The 24567-nt window shown below is 36.3% G+C and overlaps 1 protein-coding gene across 13 annotated transcripts in view; it reads left to right on the forward strand.

The window, feature by feature from the left end:
• The first annotated feature begins 4822 nt into the window (after positions 1-4822).
• Positions 4823-24567, forward strand: part of SLC17A1 (solute carrier family 17 member 1) — a 212627-nt gene continuing 192882 nt past the window's right edge. For 7 of the 13 annotated variants that reach the window (XR_014326509.1, XM_082848005.1, XM_082848000.1 and 4 more), the window contains exons 1-2: positions 4823-5322; positions 8970-9054. Coding sequence is in view for 7 of the 13 variants with exons in the window: in XM_082848005.1 (XP_082704131.1) it covers positions 9027-9054 (28 nt within the window). In the remaining 6 variants the exon portion in view is untranslated. The remainder of the gene's footprint in view (positions 5323-8969; positions 9055-24567) is intronic. The other 6 variants (XM_082848006.1, XM_082848008.1, XM_082848004.1 and 3 more) reach the window with 3 other exon arrangements.

The raw sequence follows: 24567 nt of genomic DNA on the forward strand, positions 1-24567 counted from the left end.
GGCCACAACAGTGAGAGGCCCGCGTACCGCAAAAAAAAAAAAAAAAAAAAAAAAAGCAACACTGCATGCCAGGTGGAATGGCGGAGAGTAATGCCATTTTAAAAGATTTATAGGATGCTAGGATGATGGCCTCTATCATATTCCCATTCAACTCACCATTTTGTGGCCCCAGCAAAAATGGATTGTAACAGAAGATGAAGGATTACCATAGACTTAATCCAATGGTAGTCTTAATTGTGTGTGTTGTGCCAGATGGCGTATTTTTAATAGAGCAACTTTATTTTCAGCATGTATAGAAGTCCTAGTTCCCAGAAGAGAGGAATGCTTCCAGGAACGGGCTTAGTAAGGCTTCCAATAAGCCTAGAACTATGAATGCTGACTTGTCACGGTGGGATCCTGTTGCTGGTAGACCGAGAGTGAAAGAAAGAAGTCTCCATACTGGCCGGGAGTATTTAACCCTGATCATTATGAGACGGTTGGTTGCTACCACATAATAGGGACAGAGACAAGTATGTCCAGAGCTCAGGAAATCCCACATTTTAACTATGAAAAGGTAATTACAGCACCTACGTCAAAGTTATGGCATCAAACCTTCAGAGATGAATTATTGGGTTACCCCACTCTGCAGGCAGCGCAAAGCAGCAAAAGTGCTGGCCAAGAGAGGAGACCTGTAATGGGTAGATGAAGAAAGATCATGAATATCAGTTACGTCCTTGGGACTGATTACGGCAGCAGGGGTGTAAATGTTTCATTAATCTTTTCTTCCTGAAGAATCAGTGCTATGAACTTAATGTGAAGGGAGAATGGAACTGAAGAGTGTGAAGGACAACAGAAGCTGTTGGTGCTCTGCCCTTATCTCCTGGGGTCCTTTGTATTTTGGAGCACACAAATTCCCCTTGTGCCTTCACTGGCAACAGCCAGCACACCCATCACTTGGTTTGAGGGCTGCCCTTGGGCTGCTGGAACCTACTTGATCTGTGCTCACTGAAAGGTAAAATTGTCTGGGGAGTTAGGACCTCCCAGAGGCAGCCCTTAGCCTGGGATTAATGGGTGCTGGCATATACATACTCCAACTTCTTTAGCTTTGGTTAGGAAAACTCTGAGGTATGGTTAAGGCTGTGCCCACTGCTCCCTTGCAGAATGAACCCAAAATTGCCTTCCTCCAGATTTAGCTTGTTACCGCACACTTGTTTGCTCTCCTTTATTTTTCTGCACACTTCCCTCCTTCCCTGCTGGTTTTTTTTTTTGTTTTTTTTGAACAAATTTACCATTTATTTGGGAAACATACTGTCTTGTTCAGGGTATGAATCTTATTACCGTACATTTGTCTTTGTAAACATAGTGTCAGTATATCTAAGAACAAGAAATAATTTTGTGTCCACAGTCTCAGATGAATATCACCCTCTTTTTTTTTATTGGAGTATAATTGCTTTACAATGGTGTGTTAGTTTCTGCTTTATAACAAAGTGAATCAGTTATACATATACATATGTTCCCATATCTCTTCCCTCTTGCATCTCCCTCCCTCCTACCCTCCCTATCACACCCCTCTAGGTGGTCACAAAGCACCGAGCTGATCTCCCTGTGCTATGCGGCTGCTTCCCACTAGCTATCTACCTTATGTTTGGTAGTGTATATATGTCCATGCCTCTGTCTCGCTTTGTCACAGCTCACCCTTCCCCCTCCCCATATCCTCAACTCCATTTTCCAGTAGGTCTGTGTCTTTATTCCTGTCTTACCCCTAGGTTCTTCATGACATTTTTTTTTCTTAAATTCCATATATATGTGTTAGCATACAGTATTTGTCTTTCTCTTTCTGACTTACTTCACTCTGTATGACAGACTCCAGGTCTATCTACCTCATTACAAATAGCTCAATTTCGTTTCTTTTTATGGCTGAGTAATATTCCATTGTATATATGTGCCACATCTTCTTTATCCATTCATCTGATGATGGACACTTAGGTTGTTTCCATCTCAGGGCTATTGTAAATAGAGCTGCAATGAACATTTTGGTATATGACTCTTTTTGAATTATGGTTTTCTCAGGGTATATGCCCAGTAGTGGGATTACTGGGTCATATTGTAGTTCTATTTGTAGTTTTTTAAGGAAACTCCATACCCTGCTGTTTTCATTGTTTTTCTGAAAATACTGCCTATTAAATCACTTTTACAGGAATCTTAATGTCAAGGTCTGCTTCTAGGAGAGGCAACAAATTTATTTTGGTAATAATATTAGTGTTATTTTGATGCTAATATGGGTATATTATAATAAAGCAAGAAAAGTAATTATATTAACTAAGACGTTCAACATAAGGGGAAAATGCAAGAGTATAAAATTAACGAACTTTAAAAGAAATCACTCTAACATTCAATTTGAATTGGAAATATTAGAATTTATGATTTTTCTCTTAAAAACTGTTTCCGAATTCTTCCACTGAAAAGGCCTAGATGCAATGAGCACCCCAGTGCCCAGTGTGTGGTCTCCAAATGTTATTTCTTTCTGAAAGGAACCAGCACTCCTTAAAGTCCAGGTCTGGGAAGAGAAAATATTTGGGGATGCTGGAATATAATTTGTGCTAGAAAATAAGGAAGCTAACCAAGATCATTAGGGTCATGTCATAATGACATAGAAGCCAGCTTGAAGGGACTCTTGCTGGCCAAAGAGGAGACAATCTGAGAATCAAAATAGAGTAAGGACTGTGATGGATTGAAACACATCAAATTCCATGAGGTCATAATTTTACTTGGTCATCTTTGCTAAGGCACTAAATTATTATTCTGGAATTTTATAAAGTATTTATCGTGACTTTCCTATTATTTGATTAGGTATATTTTCCAAATACTTGATTAGGTATATTTCCTGTTTTGTAGAAAATTCCAGCTCATAAATGAAGGCATGATAGAATTACAAAATCACCATTTTGCAACTTCTAATGAAATAACAGTTCTAGGTAACATTAACAACAGCTAAAATCACAGGTGAAAGGTTAAGTACTTTATTAGTGGATAAGTCAGAGAATATCTGAACCCCCTGATCAGTCTTACTAAAAGTGAGACAACCTGCTATGGTGAAAACATCAAGCACCCCTACGAAGTATTCATGTCCTGAATCTAACCAAGTCTCTCTATATACTTAGTAGTTCCCAGGATATAAGGGGATAAAGAAATATATCAAATGACACAGGAAGCAATTAGCCAAATCAATTATGAGAGTCATTCTGCAAATGACTCTTGTATTATTGTTGTTTTAAATAACAGCAAGTAGAAAAGAGGGGGAGGAATTGTTAGGAAATTAAAGAGAGCCGAGAGCCATAACAATTAAGTGTCATATGTGGATCTTGTTTGGATCTTCATTTAAATAAATCAAGTATAAATGGATAACCTTGAAGCAATTAGGAAAATTTTCATAATGACTGGATATTAGATGATATTAAGGAGTTATTATTTACTTATTAGATATGCTGATGGCATGTTACGTTTTCAAAAGTCCTAATGAACTATGTAGTCATGCTGTACTTTTTGCAGGAGAAATGACATGATATAATACAGAAAACAACCTTTGGGTATATGGAAACTCGAATGGCCAATTATTGAAAATTGTGGAAACTGGTTAAGGGGTACATGGTTATATTAAACTGGTCTACTTTTTTTTTTTTTATGTTTGAAACTTTCCATAATAAAACGTTAAACTTAAAAACTTAATAAGGAAAACAGAATCCAGATGTAGAAGCCAGAAGTAATTTCAAAGGGTATGACAGAGCAGTGTAAAGCTTTGGGGCCAGCAAACAGAATGATGGTTCCCTCCTGGGTAATCAGTACCTAGAACTGGGGATATTGACACCAGATAGGAAGGTTGTTTGCTTAAAACGTGGACATTAAACAGCTGCTAACCTGGGACTTTCAATCAATAAAAGGGCCCCTTCCCAGAAAATGTCAGAAGTTGCCAGCCTTCGTGTCAGACAGGACAAACAGCACAAACATCCTGGAATAGCCAGATGAAAATCAGCAGAACCTAGACTTCAGAAAAAGAAAACAAAATCCAGCTGTATATGACAAGACATCAAAGTCTCTTGGGCAAATGGGTTAAGGTTTTCAACATTTTAAAAAACTTCTTATTGGAGTCTAGTTGATTTACAATGTTGTGTTATTTTCAGGTGTACAACAAAGTGAATCAGTTATACATATACATATATCCACTTTTTTTAGATTCTTTTCCCATACAGTTCATTACAGAGTATTGAGTAGAGCTCCCCATGCTATACAATAGGTCCTTATTAGATATCTATGTTATATATAGTAGCAAGTATAGGTCAATCCCAATCTCCCAATTTACCCCTCGCCCCCTTACCCCCTGGTAACCATAAGTTTGTTTTCTACATCTGTGGCTCTACTTCTGTTTCAACATTTCTTGAGAGAGAAAATAACTTGTTTAATTTATAGAGCATCTTCTATGTGCCAAACATTTATTGGGCTCTTTAAAAGCACACTAAAAAAAATTTAAATGCTTAAGTATGTAAGAAACTATACTGCAAAATTTTTTATTTAAGGGTTTAGATGTCCCTATCTGCTCAGTAGTTTGCCTTCAAGGGGTTCCAAGGTAAAATGCTCCCAAGTACTGCTATAGATAGGAGGCTGAACCAGCAGAACTTACAGTCAATACAGGAGAAGCCACAAGGGAATTCATACTCTTCAGAGGACACAACTCAATAAAATGTACCTCATTCTGAGTAGCTTGAATATTAAACAGATGTGACCTTTGGAAGAGATGACAAAAGGAGTGTGGGGGGAGGAGGGATGAGACGGAGGGAGAGGAAGGGAAGAGGAAAAGAGAGGAGAGGCAGAAGGGAAAGGAGGGAAGAAGGAAGGATGGAAAGGAGGGAGGGAAGAAGGGGGAAAAAGCCAATAGGTCATTTATAAGGCATTAGAAAGCCATAGCACGCCTGTAAAAATAGTTCTGTACACACAGAACCATCCTCAATAGAAAAATCCTGGAAATTCTTATGGGGCAGGCAGGTTCTACTTCCTGGTAGGGACAGAGACTGGTGGTGTCTGTCTGTCATGGTCATGAAATTATTGGCAAATTTCTAGGAGGTTTCTGGTCCATTGGATGACTTTAAGACTTGCACTCCTCCCCTGAAGATTCAAGGCAAGAATGTAAGTGAAGTTAAAAATTAAGTTTTCAGCTTTGACCTAGGGAGATCAAAAGATATGAAGAATTTAAATGGCTGAAATTAGCAAATCCTGTAATTCAGTATTTTTAAAAGTTGAGAGGAAAGTCTGCACAGGGGAAGAAGGAATCGCTTTTCTGTCCTGAATCAGGTTAGTGACTATACGCTTATCTACTATTCATTAAATGAAATTTACAATTAATTAATTCCCCAGGAGGATTAATCAGGAGGGCTCCGTTGTTAGAGATCTGATCAAAGGTATTTAGCAATCTGGGGAAATCTGGGGGGAAAATATGTATTTTCGCAAGTCTTTCACAAGGGAAAGAAAAAAAATTTGTAGGGATGAATGTGAGCTGGACAGTTATGTGGATAGACAAGGGAAGAGAAGTGTGTGTTGTGGTGGATGGTGCTTGTGTATTTGTGAGTGGTGTGTATGTGGTGGAGAGTACATGTGTGTTCATGATGTATGTGATGGTGGTGGTGGTGTGTGTGTGTACTGAAAAAAACAGCAGGCAGACATTCCAATGTGTAATAATGGTAGTTGACAAACTGCTCATTTAAATACACTTTGCAAATCCAATCTTAGGAATTTTAAGTGTCTTTTGAGCATCTGCTGTCATATATGCTGATATGGTCAAAACTCTTTTGTTTGATTCACCCACTTTTCTGAGCTTCCTACCAACAAAGGCAGACCTGGCAGCAGGAGTCCTTTTGTCCAAGGTAGTAGGGAGAATGATTTGCCTCTCCTTATAAGGGTGCTATTAAAAAGCAGATCTTTAACTCTATGAAGATATAAGAAAAATAAAGGAATTTATTTTACCTTTAATTCCTTTTCTGACATCTTTCCTTTCTTTTTGTACATCCAAGTTTCTAACTTTTAGCAATCTCCTTCTGTCTGAAAAACTTCTTTTCATATTCCCTGCAGGGTAGGTTTCCTGGCAATAAATTCCCTCAGGTTTTTTGTGTTTATTAGTCTTTATTTCTCTTTCACTTTTTTTTTTTTTAAATTCATTCACATTCTTGCATGTAGCTCAAGTTTCTTTTTTTTTTTTCCAACATCTTTATTAGAGTATAATTGCTTTACAGTGTTGTGTTAGTTTCTGCTGTATGACAAAGTGAATCAGCTATATGTATACGTATATCCCCATATCCCCTCCCTCTTGCGTCTCCCTCCCAACCTCCCTATCCCACCCCTCTAGGTGGTCACACAGCACAGAGCTGATCTTCCTTTTTTCAGAACCTTTTTTTTTTAATTTTAGATTCCATATATATGTGTTAGCATACGGTATTTTTTTTCTCTTTCTGACTTACTTCACTCTGTATGACAGTCTCTAAGTCCATCCACCTCACTACAGATAATTCAATTTCATTTCTTTTTATGGCTGAGTAATATTCCATTGTATATATGTGCCACATCTTCTTCTTTTTTTAAACATCTTTATTGGAGTATAATTGCCTTACAATGGTGTGTTAGTTTCTGCGTTATAACAAAGTGAATCAGCTGTACATATACATATGTTCCCATATCTCTTCCCGCTTGCATCTCCCTCTGTCCCAACCTCCCTATCCCACCCCTCTAGGTGGTCACAAAGCACTGAACTGATCTCCCTGTGCTATGTGACTGCTTCCCACTAGCTATCTATTTTATGTTTGGTAGTGTATATATGTCCATGCCACTCTCTCACTTTGTCACAACTTACCCTTCCCCCTCCCCATATCCTCAAGTCCATTCTCTAGTAGGTCTGTGTCTTTATTCCCGTCTTGCCCCTAGATTCTTCATGACCTTTTTTTTCTTAATTTCCTTACATATATGTGTTAGCATACGGTATTTGTTTTTCTCTTTCTGACTTACTTCACTCTGTATGACAGACTCTAGGTCCATCTACCTCACTACAAATAATTCAACTGCATTTCTTTTTATGGCTGAGTAATATTCCATTGTATATATGTGCCACATCTTCTTTATCCATTCATCTGTTGATGGACACTTAGGTTGCTTCCATGTCCTGGCTATTGTAAATAGTGCTGCAGTGAACATTGTGATACATGACTCTTTTTGAATTATGGTTTTCTCAGGGTTTATGCCCAGTAGTGGGATTGCTAGGTCATATGGTAGTTCTATTTTTAGTTTTTTAAGGAACCTCCATACTGTTCTCCATAGTGGCTATATCAATTTACATTCCCACCAACAGTGCAACAGGGTTCCCTTTTCTCCATAGTCTCTCCAGCATTGATTGTTTGTAGATTTTTTGATGATGGCCATTCTGACCACTGTGATGTGATACCTCACTGCAGTTTTGATTTGCATTTCTCTAATGATTAGTGATGTTGAGCATCCTTTCATGTGTTTGTTGGCAATCTGTATATCTTCTTTGGAGAAATGTCTATTTAGGTCTTCTGTCCATTTTTGGATTGAGTTGTTTGTTTTTTTGATATTGAGCTGCATGTTCTGCTTGTAAATTTTGGAGATTAATCCTTTGTCAGTTGCTTCATTTGAAAATATTTTCTCCCTTCTGAGGTTATCTTTTGTCTTGTTTACAGTTTCCTTTGCTGTGCAAAAGCTTTGAAGTTTCATTAGGTCCCATTTGTTTATGTTTGTTTTTATTTCCATTCCTCTAGGAGGTGGGTCAAAAAGGATCTTGCTGTGATTTGTCATAGAATGTTCTGCCTATGTTTTCCTCTAAGAGTTTTATAGTATCTGGCCTTATATCTAGATCTTTAATCCATTTTGAGTTTATTTTTGTGTATGGTGTTAGGGAGTGTTCTAATTTCATTCTTTTACATGTGGCTGTCCGGTTTTCCCAGCACCACTTATTGAAGAGACTGTCTTTTCTCCACTGTATATTCTTGCCTCCTTTATCCAAGATAAGGTGACCATATATGCGTGGGTTTATCTCTGGGCTTTCTATCCTGTTCCATTGATCTATATTTGTTTCTGTGCCAGTACCATATTCTCTTGATTACTGTAGCTTTGTAGTATAGTCTGAAGTCTGGAAGCCTGATTCCTCGAGCTCCGTTTTTCTTTCTCAAGATTGCTTTGGCTATTCAGGGTCTTTTGTTTCCATACAAATTGTGAAATATTTTGTTCTAGTTCTGTGAAAAATGCCATTGGTAGTTTGATAGGGATTGCATTGAATCTGTAGATTGCTTTGGATAGTATAGTCATTTTCACAGTGTTGATTCTTCCAATCTAAGAACATGGTATATCTCTCCATCTGTTTGTATCATCTTTAATTTCTTTCATCAGTCTCTTATAGTTTTATGCATACAGGTCTTTTGTCTCCCTAGGTAGGTTTATTCCTAGGTATTTTATTGCAGTGGTAAATGGGAGTGTTTTCTTAATTTCACTTTCAGATTTTCATCATTAGTGTATAGGAATGCAAGAGATTTCTGTGCATTAATTTTTTATCCTGCTGCTTTACCAAATTCACTGATTATCTCTAGTAGTTTTCTGGTAGCAGCTTTAGGATTCTCTATGTATAGTATCATGTCATCTGCAAACAGTGACAGTTTTACTTCTTTTTCACTTTTGAGGGATATCTTCACTGGATTTAGAATTATAGTTTGGCAGGACCTGTTTGTTTTCTATAGTTTTCAGATTTTCTCTATATTTAGTAATCAACAAATATATCATAAAAATGAAATGTGAAAGCAAGAACGTGATAGAGTTGAAAGGGGTACTGGTATGACAAAGCAAATTTCCCTTGGATTAATGTTTTAAATCAGAGAGGAGTGTAGGTGGATTTTGCTCAGTTCCTCCCTGAGTTATGCTGACATCAGTGTGTTTTGCACTTGCAGTGGATAGAGAACAAACCCTTCAGCAAGAAGAGAAGCAACCGGAACACCCTTATGTAAATGGATAACCAGGTCCCTCCCAGGAAAGGTAGAAATTATTCTCTGTTCTGTCACATAGGTTTTCTCCTTCTCAAATATGACACCATAGATTCCATGTGAGAGGCTTTTGTCCATAAAAGTATGTATGGGGTCTTAGAAATGTTCAGGAAAGGAGGTGAAAGAAAAAAAAAAAGAGTCCTGCTATGGTTTTCCATTAGAAAAACCCTAAATAAAAAAATCCTTGTATCTAGATTGTTTACACTTTGTTATTTTGATTCTTATACACTTGTCAGTTTATCACTTGGTGCAGAATATCAGAAAGAGGTGCACTATTTTGGTTTTATCTCAAGGAGAAAGAGACAGATCCATGGATGCAAGTGAGGCAGGATGAATGTTCTTGAGTCACTGCACCCTTGTATATCAACAGGTGGATATTTACAGAATATTTTTTTAGACTAACTGTTTATCTCAAGCAGGGCAGGGGAAAAACAATAAGGAATTACTGCTATCAGATTAGTGTTAGGTCCATGTCATAGTGGACAAAATTCTAGAAAAGAGGGTGGGCAACAGATTACATACTCTTTCAATTTATATAAATGTTAGTGGGCTATTAAATTTTATATTTCTTGTATCAATTTTGATATTTTTATATTGTTCCTTTGAATTTGAATCTATATTCAAATTTATACATGAACATATAAAAGATAGAAACATGTATAAGACATAAGCATATATACATATATATATATATAATTGATTCCTGCCTTTATGCTTAACATATCCTCCCTTTTAGGTTCTTTGGGTTTGTCCCTTTGTTCATTTTCCAAGTCTTTGAGTTCTCTCTTCTTTTCTGATAAATATGTTTAGGAGTGTACAATTTGCTCTAACTTTCCATGAGTTTGACATGTAGTGTCTTACCGTTACTCGGTCCCAAGCACTTTAGAACACCCCTTGTGATTTTTTTTTTTACATCTTTATTGGAGTATAATTGCTTTACAATGGTTTGATTTTTAGATTTTTAAATTTTTTATTGAAGTGTAGTTGATTTACAATGTTGTGCTGATTTCTGCTGTACAGCAAAGTGACTCAATTATACACATATATATATTACACATAAATATACACATATATATATATTCCTTTTCTATATTATTTTCTAATTTCCTATGATTTCTTTAATTCAAGACTTATTTAGAAGTAAAGCATGTTCTTCCTGGAGCAACGTAGAGGAAAACAAAACACAAAAGTGCACCCCTAAGTGACCATGACAAGCCCTCCTCCATACATGGTGAGGATTAGGTTGTTTAGAAAGCTTTGGAGCAAGTCATCTTGGTGTATGTGTGTACATGCGTGGTTTGAGATGTTTTTCAGATGACCCAAGGCCAGTGAGTTTAAAATGAAAGGAAGGGTTCGGTAATGATTAAATTTCTGAGGCATTCTTTTCTTCCTTCTGCTCAGTTCCAAGGTTCAAACAGGGCAAAAAATTTTGCCTGTCTCCCTGGAAAGTTAGGAGGCAGTGTATTTACCGTTCACTGCATCAGTAAGTCTTTGGCATCTAAACGTTTAGGGAAGGGGGTCTCTTACTAGACCTTCCCACTGCCGGGGCTTTGGTGTCTGACTCCTGTTGTCCCCATTCCCTGGGAATCCAGAAAAACCCCTGAGATCAAATGTCTTCAGTGTAAAATCTTCCTTCAACGATCAGTTTATGCCCTGAAGATTGTCTTCACAAAATCTTTGGCCTGAATATCTCATCTTTCCTGCCAGATCATCCACACTTTCAATGAAATGTTATTTTAAATATATTTTATCTCATATTCTTATCTGTTTACAAAGGGAATCAGTCCAGAAAACTTATTTTCCGGGCACTAATATTTCTCTTTTCACTTAATATATCTAAATAGTAACCCACATTTGTACCTAAAGAGCTTCCTCATCATTTTTTAGAGTTGCATATGAATTTGGTATGAATATATTATAATTTATTTAACTAATTATTGATTTATCTAATTTGTTTAAAATCTTTTACTGTTGTTTCAAACAATTCTTCAAAAATGGATAATGATATAAAATTCAATTCAGTGAGATTACTGAAAAAATATTTATGCAACTAAATAAAATAGCCTCAAATATATAAAAGCAAAATTAACAGTACGTTAAAAAGATACAAAAATCCTAATAAAATATTAGCAAAACAAATTGAAGAATTTATGAAAACATTTTTAAAAATCATGAACACTAAGTCCAGCTAAACCTAGGAAAGGAAGAATAGTTTTATATTAGAAAGTAGATAACTGTCATTCAACACAAATTAAAGAGAAAAACTGTATGATGATCTCAATAGATATACAAAAAATATCTTTATGAAATTAACATTCATTCCCAATGAACACTATTAGGTAACTAGGAATATGTAATGGACAGAACTCTAAGATGGCCCCTTTGCATTCTTGGGTGGAACCGAAGTGCAAAGGACAAAGCAGAGAGCTCAGAGGACAGAGCCAAGAGCCACAGGGATTATCCCCAGGGCTTGAGAAAGAGCCAACATTTGTCTAGCTGAACTTCAAAACTCTTATGGATCAATGACTCCTTTTTACTCTCCATTTTTACCCTTTGGAACTAGAATGTCTGTATCAGTTATTCTGTGCCTGTCCCACCACTGTACAGTGGAAGTTTTGGGGGCATGTAACTTGTGTCCTTAGTTTCACAAGTCCACAGATAGTTACTGCACTGAGGGTGGTTTACTTTTAGAAGCCTCATCCACACCTGTTTTAGATGATTTGGATCATGAGATTTTGGAAATTTGAGCTCATGAGATTTTGATGAGGCTTTGGACTTGAGTTGATGCTATAATGAGATGAGACTTTTAGGAACCTTGGGAATGGGGTATGTTTTGCATAAGGGATAAACATGGATCTTCCGGGACCAGATGGTGAACTGAAGTAGGTAGAAATCTAAGCCTGCCCACAAGATCCTGGCCCTGGTATACATACACCTTCCTCCAGTTTTTGAAGCAAACACTAACCTAGGTGCTGCTTGAAGGGATTTTGCAGATCTAATCATGGTCCCTAATCAGCTGATCTTAAAATAGGGAAATTATCCAGGTAGGACAGATCTAATCATGAGAGCTCTTTAACTCTGGGTCTAGAGGTCAGAGAGCAGTTAGAGAGGTTCAAAGCATGAGAGGGATTCAATATAAGAGAGATTTACAATAGCCCAGAGATGGAAACAACCTAAGTGCCCATCATCGGATGAATGGATAAAGAAGATGTGGCACATATATACAATGGAATATTACTCAGCCATAAAAAGAAACGAAATTGAGCTATTTGTAATGAGGTGGATAGACCTAGAGTCTGTCATACAGAGTGAAGTAAGTCAAAAAGAGAAAGACAAATACCGTATGCTAACACATATATATGGAATTAAAAAAAATAATGTCATGAAGAACCTAGGGGTAAGATAGGAATAAAGACACAGACCTACTGGAGAACGGACTTGAGGATATGGGGAGGGGAAGGGTGAGCTGTGACAAAGCGAGAGAGAGGCATGGACATATATACACTAACAAACGTAAGGTAGATAGCTAGTGGGAAGCAGCCGCATAGCACAGGGATATCAGCTTGGTGCTTTGTGACCGCCTGGAGGGGTGGGATAGGGAGGGTAGAAGGGAGGGAGACGCAAGAGGGAAGAGATATGGGAACATATGTATATGTATAACTGATTCACTTTGTTATAAAGCAGAAACTAACACACCATTGTAAAGCAATTATACCCCAATAAAGATGTTAAAAAAAAAAAAGATGTGCTGTTAGTGTACAATGCCTATCAGATTTCAAAGACTGAGTAGTAAAATAATAAAAAATTTTAAAAAAATTTTAAAAAGAGAGATTCTACCCTGCTGGCTTTGGGGATGGAGTGGGCCATGTGAGAAGGAATGTACACAGCCTCTTAAAACTAGCAGCTCTTAGCTGACAGCCAGCAGGAAAATGGCAACCTTTGTACTACAACCATGGAAAACTGAATTCTTCCAATAGCCTGAATGAGCTTGGAAATAGATCCTTCCTTAGAACCCATGTTGGCTGATCCCTTGCTATTGGCCTTTGAGACCAGGAGTGGAATATCCAACCACATCATGCTAAAACTTCTGACCTACAGAGCTATGAGCTAATAAATATGTGTTGTTTTAAGCCATCATGTTTGTGAAATTTTTTTGCACAGGAAAGCTAGCTGGATATAATGTCAATATTTAAAAGTCAAATTTATTTCTTTATACCAACCACAGACAATTTAAAAATATAACCTTCATCGGGTTGTAACAATGTAGGTTCACTCCTCTTTTCTTTCAGGCTGGCCAACAAATGTGCTTTTGGATCTATGCCAATCTGACATGTCATCGTAGTTTCTCTCTCTACACAAATGTTTTTTGGTGTGTGTGGGGCCGTTATTCTGCTTACCACACATCCCATAACAGTTATTTGAGTTATAACAAGTTCAACCCACAATAAAAAATTCTACTTAATTTAAGTTATAATTTTATTTCTAGAAATCTAATTGGCACAAACTTTTCTGGAACATATTTATAACTTAGACATTAAACCACATAATTTCCTACAGATATTTTTCTTCCTTCCTTCCTTTCTTCCCTCCTTCTGTCCTTTCTTATTTTGTACTTCCTTAACCCATTTTTTGTACCACCCCCCTCACCGCTGGCAACCACTAATCTGTTCTCTGTATATACAAGCTTGATTTCTTTTTTTTTAAGATTCCACATATAAAAGAGATCATACAGTATTTGTCTTTCTCTGTCTGACCTATTTAACTTAGTGTTAATGTCCTTGAGGTCCATCCATGTTGTCCCAAATGGCAAGATTTCATTCTTTTTAAATAAAAACACTAATTCAAAAAGATACATGTACCCAATGTTCATAGCAGCGTTATTTACAATCACAAAGATATGGAGGCAAACTAAGTGCCCATCAACAGATGAATGGATAAAGAAGATGTAGTATATATGTACAATGGAATATTATTCATCCATTAAAAACTCAAATTCTGCCATTTGTAACAACATGGATGGACCTAAAGGGTATTATGCTTAGTGAAATAAGTCAGACAAAGACAAATATTCTATATTACCACTTATATATGGAATCTAAAGAATAAAACAAATTAATGAATATAACAAAACAGAAACAGACTCACAGATATAGAGAACAAACTGGTGGTTACCCAGTGGGAAGACGGAAGGGGGGAAGGGGCCAGATAGTGTTAGGAGATTAAGAGATACAAACTACCATGTATAAAATAAGCAACAAGGATATATTGTACAGTACAAGGAAGTATAGCCATTGTTTTGTAAAAACTTTAAAAGGAGTATAATTTTAAAATATTGAATTACTGTGATGTATACCTGAAACTAAAATAATATTATAAATCAACTATACTTCAATTAAAAGAATTTTATTCTTTTTTAAGGCTTAATAATCTTCCATCATATATATATATAACCACATTTTCTTTATCTATTCATCCATCAGTAGATACTTAGGTTGTTTCCATATCTTGGTTATTGTAAACAATGCTGCAATATACATGGGGGTATAGATACATTTTCAAGTTAGTGTTTTCATTTTCCTTGAATAAGTACCCAGAAATGGAATTGCTGGATCATACAGTAGTTTTTTTTTTCTTTTCTGTAATTTAATTTTAATATTTTTTAATTTAATTTTATTTTTTTAATACAGCAGGTTCTTATTAGTTATCTGTTTTATACATATTAGTGTATACATGTCAATCCCAATCTCCCAATTCATCCCACCACCACCACCACCCCACCTTCCATGTTCCCTCCTTGTGTCCATACATTTGTTCTCTACATCTTTGTCTCTATTTCTTCCTTGCAAACCAGTTCATCTGTACCATTTTTCTAGATTCCACACATATGTGTTAATATATGATATTTGTTATTCTCTTTCTGACTTCACTCTGTATGACAGTGTCTAGGTCCATCCACGTCTCTATAAATGACCAAATTTCATTCCTTTTTATGACTGAGTAATATTCCATTGTATATATGTAACACATCTTCTTTATCCATCTGTCTGTCAGTGGGCATTTAGGTTGCTTCCATGACCTGACTATTGTAAATAGTGCTGCGGTGAACATTGGGGTGCATGTGTCTTTTTGAATTGTGGTTTTCTCTGGGTATACACCCAGTAGTGGGATTGTTGGGTCATATGGTAATTCTATTTTTAGTTTTTTAAAGAACCTCCATACTGTTCTCCATAGTGTCTGTATCATTTACATTCCCACCGACAGTGCAAGAGGGTTCCCTTTTCTGCACACGCTCTCCAGCATTTTATTGTTTGTAGAGTTTTTGTTGATGGCCATTCTGACTGGTGTGAGATGATACCTCATTGTAGTTTTGATTTGCATTTCTCCAATAATTAGTGATGTTGAGCAGCTTTTCATGTGCCTCTTGGTCATCTGTATGTCTTCTTTGGAGAAATGACTATTTAGGTCTTCTGCCCATTTTTTGACTGGGTTTTTTTTTAATATTGAGCTGCATGAGCTGTTTATATATTTTGGAGGTTAATCCTTTGTTGATTTGTTTGCAAGTATTTTCCCCCATTCTGAGGGTTGTCTTTTTGTCCTGTTTCTAGTTTCCTTTGCTGTACAGTAGCTTTTAGTTTCATTAGGTCCCATTTTTAAATTTTTGTTTTTATTTCCATTACTCTAGGAGGTGGATCAAAAAAGATCTTGCTGTGATTTATGTCAAAGAGTGTTCTTCCCATGTTTTCCTCTAATTTTATAGTGTCCAGTCGTACATTTAGGTCTTTAATCCATTTTGAGTTTATTTTTGTGTATGGTGTTAGGGAGTGTTCTAATTTCATTCTTTTACATGTAGCTGTCCAGTTTTCCCAGCACCACTTATTGAAGAGACTGTCTTTTCTCCATTGTATATCCTTGCCTCCTTTATCATAGATTAGTTGAACATAGGTGCGTGGATTTATCTCTAGGCTTTCTATCCTGTTCCATTAATCTATATTTCTGTTTTTGTGCCAGTACCATATTGTCTTGATTACTGTAGCTTTGTAGTATAGTCTGAAGTCAGGGAGTCTGATTCCTCCAGCTCCGTTTTTTCCCCACAGGATTGCTTTGGCTATTCAGGGTCTTTTGTGTCTTCATACAAATTTTAAGATTTTTTGCTCTAGTTCTGTAAAAAAAAAAAAAAAATGCCATTGGTACTTTGATAAGGATTGCGTTGAATCTTTAGATTGCTTTGGGTAGTATAATCATTTTCACAATATTGATTCTTCCAATGCAAGAACATGGTATATCTCTCCATCTGTTTCTGTCATCTGATTTCTTTCATCAATGTCGGATAGTTTTCAGAGTACAAGTCTTTTACCTCCTTAGGTAGGTTTTTTCCTAGGTATTTTATCCTTTTTGTTGCAGTGGTGAATGGGATTGTTTTTTGTTTTCTTTTTTTTTTTTTGCGGTACGTGGGCCTCTCACTGCCGTGGCCTCTCCTGCTGTGGAGCACAGGCTCCGGACGCACAGGCCCAGCGGCCATGGCTCACGGGCCCAGCCGCTCCGCAGCACGTGGGACCCTCCCGGACCGGGGCACGAACCCGTGTCCCCCGCATCGGCAGGCAGATTCTCAACCACTGTGCCACCAGGGAAGCCTGGGATTGTTTTCTTAATTTCACTTTCTGATCTTTCTATGTTAGTGTATAGGAATGCAAGAGATTTCTGTGCGTTAATTTTGTATCTTGCAAGTTCACCAAATTCATTGATTAGCTCTAGTAGTTTTCTGGTGGCATCTTTAGGATTATCTATGTATAGATATCCTGTCATCTGCAAACAGTGTCAGTTTTACTTCTTTTCCAATTTGTATTCCTTTTATTTATTTTTAATATCTGATTGCCTGGCTAGGACTTCTAAAACTATGTTGAATAAGGGTGGCAACAGTGCACATCCTTGTCTTTTTCCTGATCTTAGAGGAAATGCTTTCAGTTTTTCACCACTGAGAATGATGTTTGCTGTGCGTTTGTCATATATGGACTTTATTATGTTGAGGTAGCTTCCCTCTATGCCCACTTTCTGGTGTAATGTGTTGTTGGATTCTGTTTGCTTGTATTTTGTTGAGGATTTTTGCATCTATATTCATTTCATCAGTGATATTGGCCTGTAATTTTCTTTTTTTGTAGTATCTTTGTCTGGTTTTGGTATTGGGGTGATGGTGGCCTCGTAGAATGAGTTTGGGAGTGTTCCTCCTTTTGCAATTTTTTAGAAGAGTTTAAGAAGGATGGGCGTTACCTCTTCTCTAAATGTTTGATAGAATTCACCTGTGAAGCCATCTGGTCCTGGAATTCTGTTTGTTGGAAGATTTTTAATCACAGTTTCAATTTCATTACTTGTGATTGGTCTGTTCATATTTTCTATTTCTTCCTGGTTCAGTCTTGGAAGGTAATACCTTTCTAAGAATTTGTTCATTTCTTCCAGGTTGTCCATTTTACTGGCATAGAGTTCCTTGTAGTAGTCTCTTAGGATGCTTTGTATTTCTGCGGTGTCTTTGTAACTTCTCCTTTTTCATTTCTAATTTTATTGATTTGAGTCCTCTCCCTCTTGATGACTCTGGCTAAAGGTTTGTCAGTTTTGTTTATCTTCTCAAAGAACCAGCTTTTAGTTTTATTGATCTTTGCTATTGTTTTCTTTGTTTCTATTTCATTTATTTCTGCTCTGATCTTTATGATTTCTTTCCTTCTGCTAACTTTGGGTTTTGTTTGTTCTTCTTTCTCTAGTTCCTTTAGGTGGAAGGTTAGATTGTTTATTTGAGATTCTTCTTGTTTCTTGAGGTAGGCTTGTATAGCTATAAACTTCCCTCTTAGAACTGCTTTTGCCACATCCCATAGGTTTTGGATCGTCATGTTTTCATTGTCATTTTTCTCTAGGTATTTTTTGATTTCCTCTTTGATTTCTTCAGTGATCTCTTGGTTATTTAGTAACATATTGTTTAGCCTCCACGTGGTTGTGTTTTTTACCCTGTAATTGATTTCTAATCTCATAGCACTGTGGTCAGAAAAGATGCTTGATATGATTTCAGTTTTCTTAAATTTACTGAGGCTTGATTTTTGACCCAAGATGTGATCTATCCTGGAGAATGTTCCATGTGCACTTGAGAAGAAAGTGTGATCTGCAGTTTTTGGATGGAATGTCCTATCAATATCAGTTAAATCTATCTGGTCTATTGTGTCATTTAAAGCTTCTGTTTCCTTATTTATTTTCATTTTGGATGATCTGTCCATTGGTGTAAGTGAAGTGTTAAAGTCCCCCAGTATTATTGTGTTACTGTCAATTTCCTCTTTTAGAGCTGTTAGTATCTGCCTTATGTATTGAGGTCCTCTTATGTTGGGTGCATATATATTTATAATTGTTATATCGTCTGCTTGGACTGATCCCTTGATCACTATGTAGTGTCCTTCCTTTCCTCTTGTAACATTCTTTATTTTATAGTCTATTTTATCTGATATGAGTATTGCTACTCCAGCTTTCTTTTGATTTCCATTTGCATGGAATATCTTTTTCCATCCCCTCACTTTCAGTCTGTATGTTTCCCTAGGTCTGAAGTGGGTCTCGTGTAGACAGCATATATATGGGTCTTGTTTTTATATCCATTCAGCCAGCCTGTGTCTTTTGGGTGGAGCATTTAATCTGTTCACATATAATGTAATTATTGATATGTATGTTCCTGTTACCATTTTCTTAATTGTTTTGGGTTTGTTTTTCTTCTCTTGTGTTTCCCACTTAGAGAAGTTCCTTTAGCATTTGTTGTAGGACTTGTTTGGTAGTGCTGAATTCTCTTAGCTTTTGCTTCTCTGTGAAGCTTTTGATTTCATAACTTTAAATATATCGTGCCACTCCCTTCTGACTTGTAGAGTTTCTGCTGAGAAATCAGCTGTTAACCTTATGGGAGGTCCCTTGTATGTTATTTGTTATTTTTCCCTTGTTGCTTTTAATAATTTTTCTTTGTCTTTAATTTTTGTCAGTTTGATTACTATGTGTCTTGGTGTGTTTCTCCTTGGGTTTATCCTGTATGGGACTCTCTGTGCTCCCTGGACTTAGGTGGATGTTTCCCTTCCCATGTTAGGGAATTTTTCAACTATAATCTCTTCAAATATTTTCTTGGGTCCTTTCCCTCTCTCTTCTTCTGGGACCCCTACAATGCAAATATTGGTGCATTTAATGTTGTCCCAGAGGTCTCTTAGACTGTCTTCACTTCTTTTCATTTTTTTTCTTTATTCTGTTCCACAGCTGTGAATTCCACTATTGTGTCTTCCCGGTCACTGATCCATTTTTCTGCTTCAGTTATTCTGCTATTGATTCCTTCTACTGTATTTTTCATTTCAGTTATTGTATTGTTCATCTCTGTTTGTTTGTTCTTTAACTCTTCCAGGTGTTTGTTCTTTAATTCTTCTAGGTCTTTGTTAAACATTTCTTGCATCTTCTCGATCCTTGCCTCCATTCATATTCTGGGGTCCTGGATCATCTTCACTATCATTATTCTGAATTCTTTTTCTGGAAGGGTGCCTATCTCCACTTCATTTAGTTGTTTTTCTGGGGTTTTATCTTGTTCCTTCATCTGGTACATAACCCTCTGCCTTTTCATCTTGTCTACCTTTCTGTGAATGTGATTTTCATTCCACAGGCTGCAGGATTGTTGTTCTTGCTTCTGCTGTCTGCCCTCTGATGGATGAGGCTATCTTTGTACGTTACTTCTATTTTTATTTTTTTAAGGAACTGCCATATTGTTTTTCAGAGTGGCTGCCACAATTTATATACCCACCAACAGTACACAGTTCCTTTTCTTCACCTCCTTTCCAACACTTATTTCTTGCCTTTTTGATAATAGCTATTTTAACAGGTATAAGTTGCTATCCCATTATGGTTTTGATTTGCCTTTCTGTAATGATGAGTGATGTTGAACATCTTTTCATGTACCTCTTGACCATATGCATGTCTTCTTCGGAAAATATCTATTCAGTTCTGCCCATTTCTTAATTGGATTTTTTCTTTGTTTTTCACTGTTTAATTGTATGAGTTTTTTTATATTTTGTGTGCAAACCCCTTATCAGATTTATGATTTGCAAATATCTTCTCCCATTCAGTAGGTTTCATTTTGTTGATAATTTCCTTTGCTCTGCAGAAGTCTTTTAGTTTGATATAGTGCTCTTTGTTTATTTTGCTTTCATTGCTTTTGCTTTTAGTGTCATATTCAAAAAATCATCGCCAAGGCATATGTCAAGGAACTTACCACCTATATTTTCTTCTAGAAGTTTTATGTTTTCATGTCTTAAGTTTGTCTTCAATCCATTTTGAGTTAATTTTTGTATATGGTGTAAGATAGTGGTTAAGTTACATTGTTGTGCATGTGACTGTCCAGTTTTCAGAACACCATTATTGAATATTTTAATATTTATTGAGGTATAATGATATAAAATAAAATATGGATCTTAGGTGTATATATAGATGTGTTTTTTTAATTTTTGAATTTTATTTTATTTATTTTTTTATACAGCAGGTTCTTATTAGTCATCAGTTTTGTACACATTGGTGCATACATGTCAATCCCAGTTGCCCAATTCAGCACACCACCATCCCCAACCCCCTGTGGCTTTCCCCCCTTGGTGTCCATACATTTGTTCTCTACATCTGTGTCTCAACTTCTGCCCTGCAAACCGGTTCATCTGTACCATTTTTCTAGGTTACACATACATGCGTTTATATAAGATATTTGTTTTTCTCTTTCTGACTTAATTCATTCTGTATGATAGTCTCTAGATGCATCCAGGTCTCAACAAATGACTCAATTTCATTCCTTTTTATGGCTGAGTAATATTCCATTGTATATATGTACCACATCTTCTTTATCCATTAATCTGTCGATGGGTGTTTAGGTTGCTTCCATGATATGGCTATTGTAAATAGTGCTGCAATGAATATTGGGGTGTATGTGTCTTTTTGAATTATGGCTTTCTCTGGGTATATGCCCAGTAGTGGGATTGCTGGATCATATGGTAATTCTATATTTAGTTTTTAAAGGAACCTCCATAATGTTCTCCATAGTGGCTGTATCAATTTACATTCCCACCAACAGTGCAACAGGGTTCCCTTTGCTCCACACTCTCTCCAACATTTGTTGTTTGTAGATTTTCTGATGATACCCATTCTAACTGGTGTGAGGTGATACCTCATTGTAGTTTTGATTTGCATTTCTTTGATAATTAGTGATGTTGAGCAGCTTTTCATGTGCTTCTTGGCCATCTGTATGTCTTCTTTGGAGATATGTCTATTTAGGTCTTCTGCCCATTTTTGGATTGAGTTGTTTGTATCTTTAATATTGAGCTGCATGAGCTGTTTATATATTTTGGAGATTAATCCTTTGTCTGTTGATTCGTTTGCAAATATTTTCTCCCATTCTGAGGGTTGTCATTTCATCTTGTTTATGGTCTCCTTTGCTGTGCAAAAGCTTTTAAGTTTCATTAGGTCCCATTTGTTTATTTTTGTTTTTATTTCCATTACTCTAGGAGGTGGATCAAAAAAGATCTTGCTGTGATTTATGTCAAAGAGTGTTCTTCCCATGTTTTCCTCTAAGAATTTTATAGTGTCCAGTCTTACATTTAGGTCTCGAATCCATTTTGAGTCTATTTTTGTGTATGGTGTTAAGGAGTGTTCTAATTTCATTCTTTTACATGTAGCTGTCCAGTTTTCCCAGCACTACTTATTGAAGAGACTGTCTTTCTCCATTGTATATCCTTGCCTCCTTAGTCATAGATTAGTTGACTGTAGGTGTGTGGGTTTACCTCTGGGCTTTCTATCTTGTTCCATTGATCTATGTTTCTGTTTATGTGCCAGTGCCCTATTGTCTTGATTACTGTAGCTTTGTAGTATAGTCTGAAGTCAGGAAGTCTGATTCTTCCAGCTCCGTTTTTTTCCCTCAAGATTGCTTTGGCTATTTGAGGTCTTCTGTGTCTCCATACAAACTTTAAGATTTTCTTGTTCTAGTTCCATAAAAAATGCCATTGGTAATTTCATAGGGATTGCAATGAATCTGTAGATTGCTTTGGGTAGTACAGTCATTTTCACAATATTGATTCTTCCAATCCAAGAACATGGTATATCTCTCCATCTGTTGGTATCATCTTTAATTTCTTTCATCAGTGTCTTATAGTTTTCTGCATACAGGTCTTTTGTCTCCCTAGGTAGGTTTATTCCTAGGTATTTTATTCTTTCTGTTGCAGTGGTAAATGGGAGTGTTTCCTTAATTTCTCTTTCAGATTTTTCATCATTAGTGTATAGGAATGCAAGAGATTTCTGTGCATTAATTTTGTTTCCTGCAACTTTACCAAATTCATTGATTAGGTCTAGTAGTTTTCTGGTGGCATTTTTAGACTTCTCTATAGTATCATGTCATCTGCAAACACTGACAGTTTTACTTCTTTTTTTCCAATTTGTATTCCTTTTATTTATTTTTCTTCTCTGATTGTCGTGGCTAGGACTTCCAAAACTATGTTGAATAATAGTGGTGAGAGTGGACACCTTGTCTTGTTCCTGATCTTAGAGGAAATGCTTTCAGTTTTTCACCACTGAGAATGATGGTTGCTGTGGGTTTGTCGTATAGTGCCTTAATTATGTTGAAGTAGGTTCCCTCTATGCCTACTTTCTGGAGAGTTTTTATCATAAATGGGTGTTGAATTTTGTCAAATGTTGTTTCTGCATCTATTGAGAGGATCATATGGTTTTTCTTCTTCAATTTGTTAATATGGTGTACCACATTGATTGATTTGCATATATTGAAGAATCCTTGCATCCCTGGGATAAATCCCACTTGATCATGGTGTATGATCCTTTTAATGTGTTGTTGGATTCTGTTTGGTAGTATTTTGTTGAGGATTTTTGCATCTATATTCATCAGTGATATTGGTCTGTAATTTTCTTTTTTTGTAGTATCTTTGTCTGGTTTTGGTATCAGGGTAATAGTGGCCTCATAGAATGAGTTTGGAAGTGTTCCTTCCTCTGCAGTTTTATGGACGAGTTTGAGAAGGATGGGGGTTAGCTCTTCTCTAAATGTTTGATACAATTCACCTGTGAAGCCATCTGGTCCTGGAGTTTTGTTTGTTGGAAGATTTTTAATCACAGTTTCAATTTCATTACTTGTGATTGGTCTGTTCATATTTTCTATTTCTTCCTGGTTCAGTCTTGGACGGTTATACCTTTCTAAGAATTTGTCCATTTTTTCCGGGTTGTCCATTTTGTTGGCATAGAGTTGCTTGTAGTAGTCTCTTAGGATGCTTTGTATTTCTGCGGTGTCTGTTGTAACTTCTCCTTTTTCATTTCTAATTTTATTGATTTGAGTCCTCTCCCTCTTTTTCTTGATGAGTCTGGCTAATGGTTTATCAGTTTTCTTTATCTTCTCAAAGAACCAGCTTTTAATTTTATTTATATTTGCTATTGTTTTCTTTGTTTCTATTTCATTTATTTCTGCTCTGATCTTTATGATTTCTTTCCTTCTGATAACTTTGGGTTTTGTTTGTTCTTCTTTCTCTAGTTCCTTTAGGTGGAAGGTTAGATTGTTTATTTGAGATTTTTCTTGTTTCTTGAGGTAGGCTTGTATAGCTGTAAACTTCCCTCTTAGAAGTGCTTTTGCCACATTCCATAGGTTTTGGATCGTTGTGTTTTCATTGTCATTTTTCTCTAGGTATTTTTTGATTTCCTCTTTGATTTCTTCAGTGATCTGTTGGTTATTTAGTAACATATTTTTAGCCTCCATGTGGTTGTATTTTTTCCCTGTAATTGATTTCTAATCTCATAGTGTTGTGGTAAGAAGAGATGCTTGATATGATGTCAATTTTCTTAAATTTACTGAGGCTTGATTTATGACCCAAGATGTGATCTATCCTGGGGAAATTCCATGCACACTTGAGAAGAAAGTGTAATCTGCTGTTTTTGGATGGAATGTCTTATCAATATCAATTAAATCTATCTGGTCTATTGTGTCATTTAAAGCTTCTGTTTCCTTGTTTGTTTTCATTTTGGGTGATCTGTCCATTGGTGTAAGTGAGGTGTTAAAGTCCCCCAGTATTATTGTGTTACTGTCAATTTCCTCTTTTAGAGCTGTTAGTATCTGCCTTATGTATTGAAGTCCTCCTATGTTGGGTGCATATATATTTGTAATTGTTATATCGTCTTCTTGGATTGATCCCTTGATCACTATGTAGTGTCCTTCCTTTCCTCTTGTAACATTCTTTATTTTATAGTCTATTTTATCTGATATGAGTATTGCTACTCCAGCTTTCTTTTGATTTCCATTTGCATGGGAGATCTTTTTCCATCCCCCCACTTTCAGTCTGTATGTATCCCTTAGGTCTGAAGTGGGTCTCTTTTAGACAGCTTATATATGGGTCTTCTTTTATGTCCATTCAGCAAGCCTGTGTCTTTTGTTTGGAGCATTTAATCCATTCACCTTTGAGGTAATTATTGATATGTATATCCTATGACC

This window comes from Leucopleurus acutus (genome assembly GCF_964270905.1).
Source record: "Leucopleurus acutus genome assembly, chromosome: 10".
Lineage (NCBI taxonomy): Eukaryota > Metazoa > Chordata > Mammalia > Artiodactyla > Delphinidae > Leucopleurus > Leucopleurus acutus.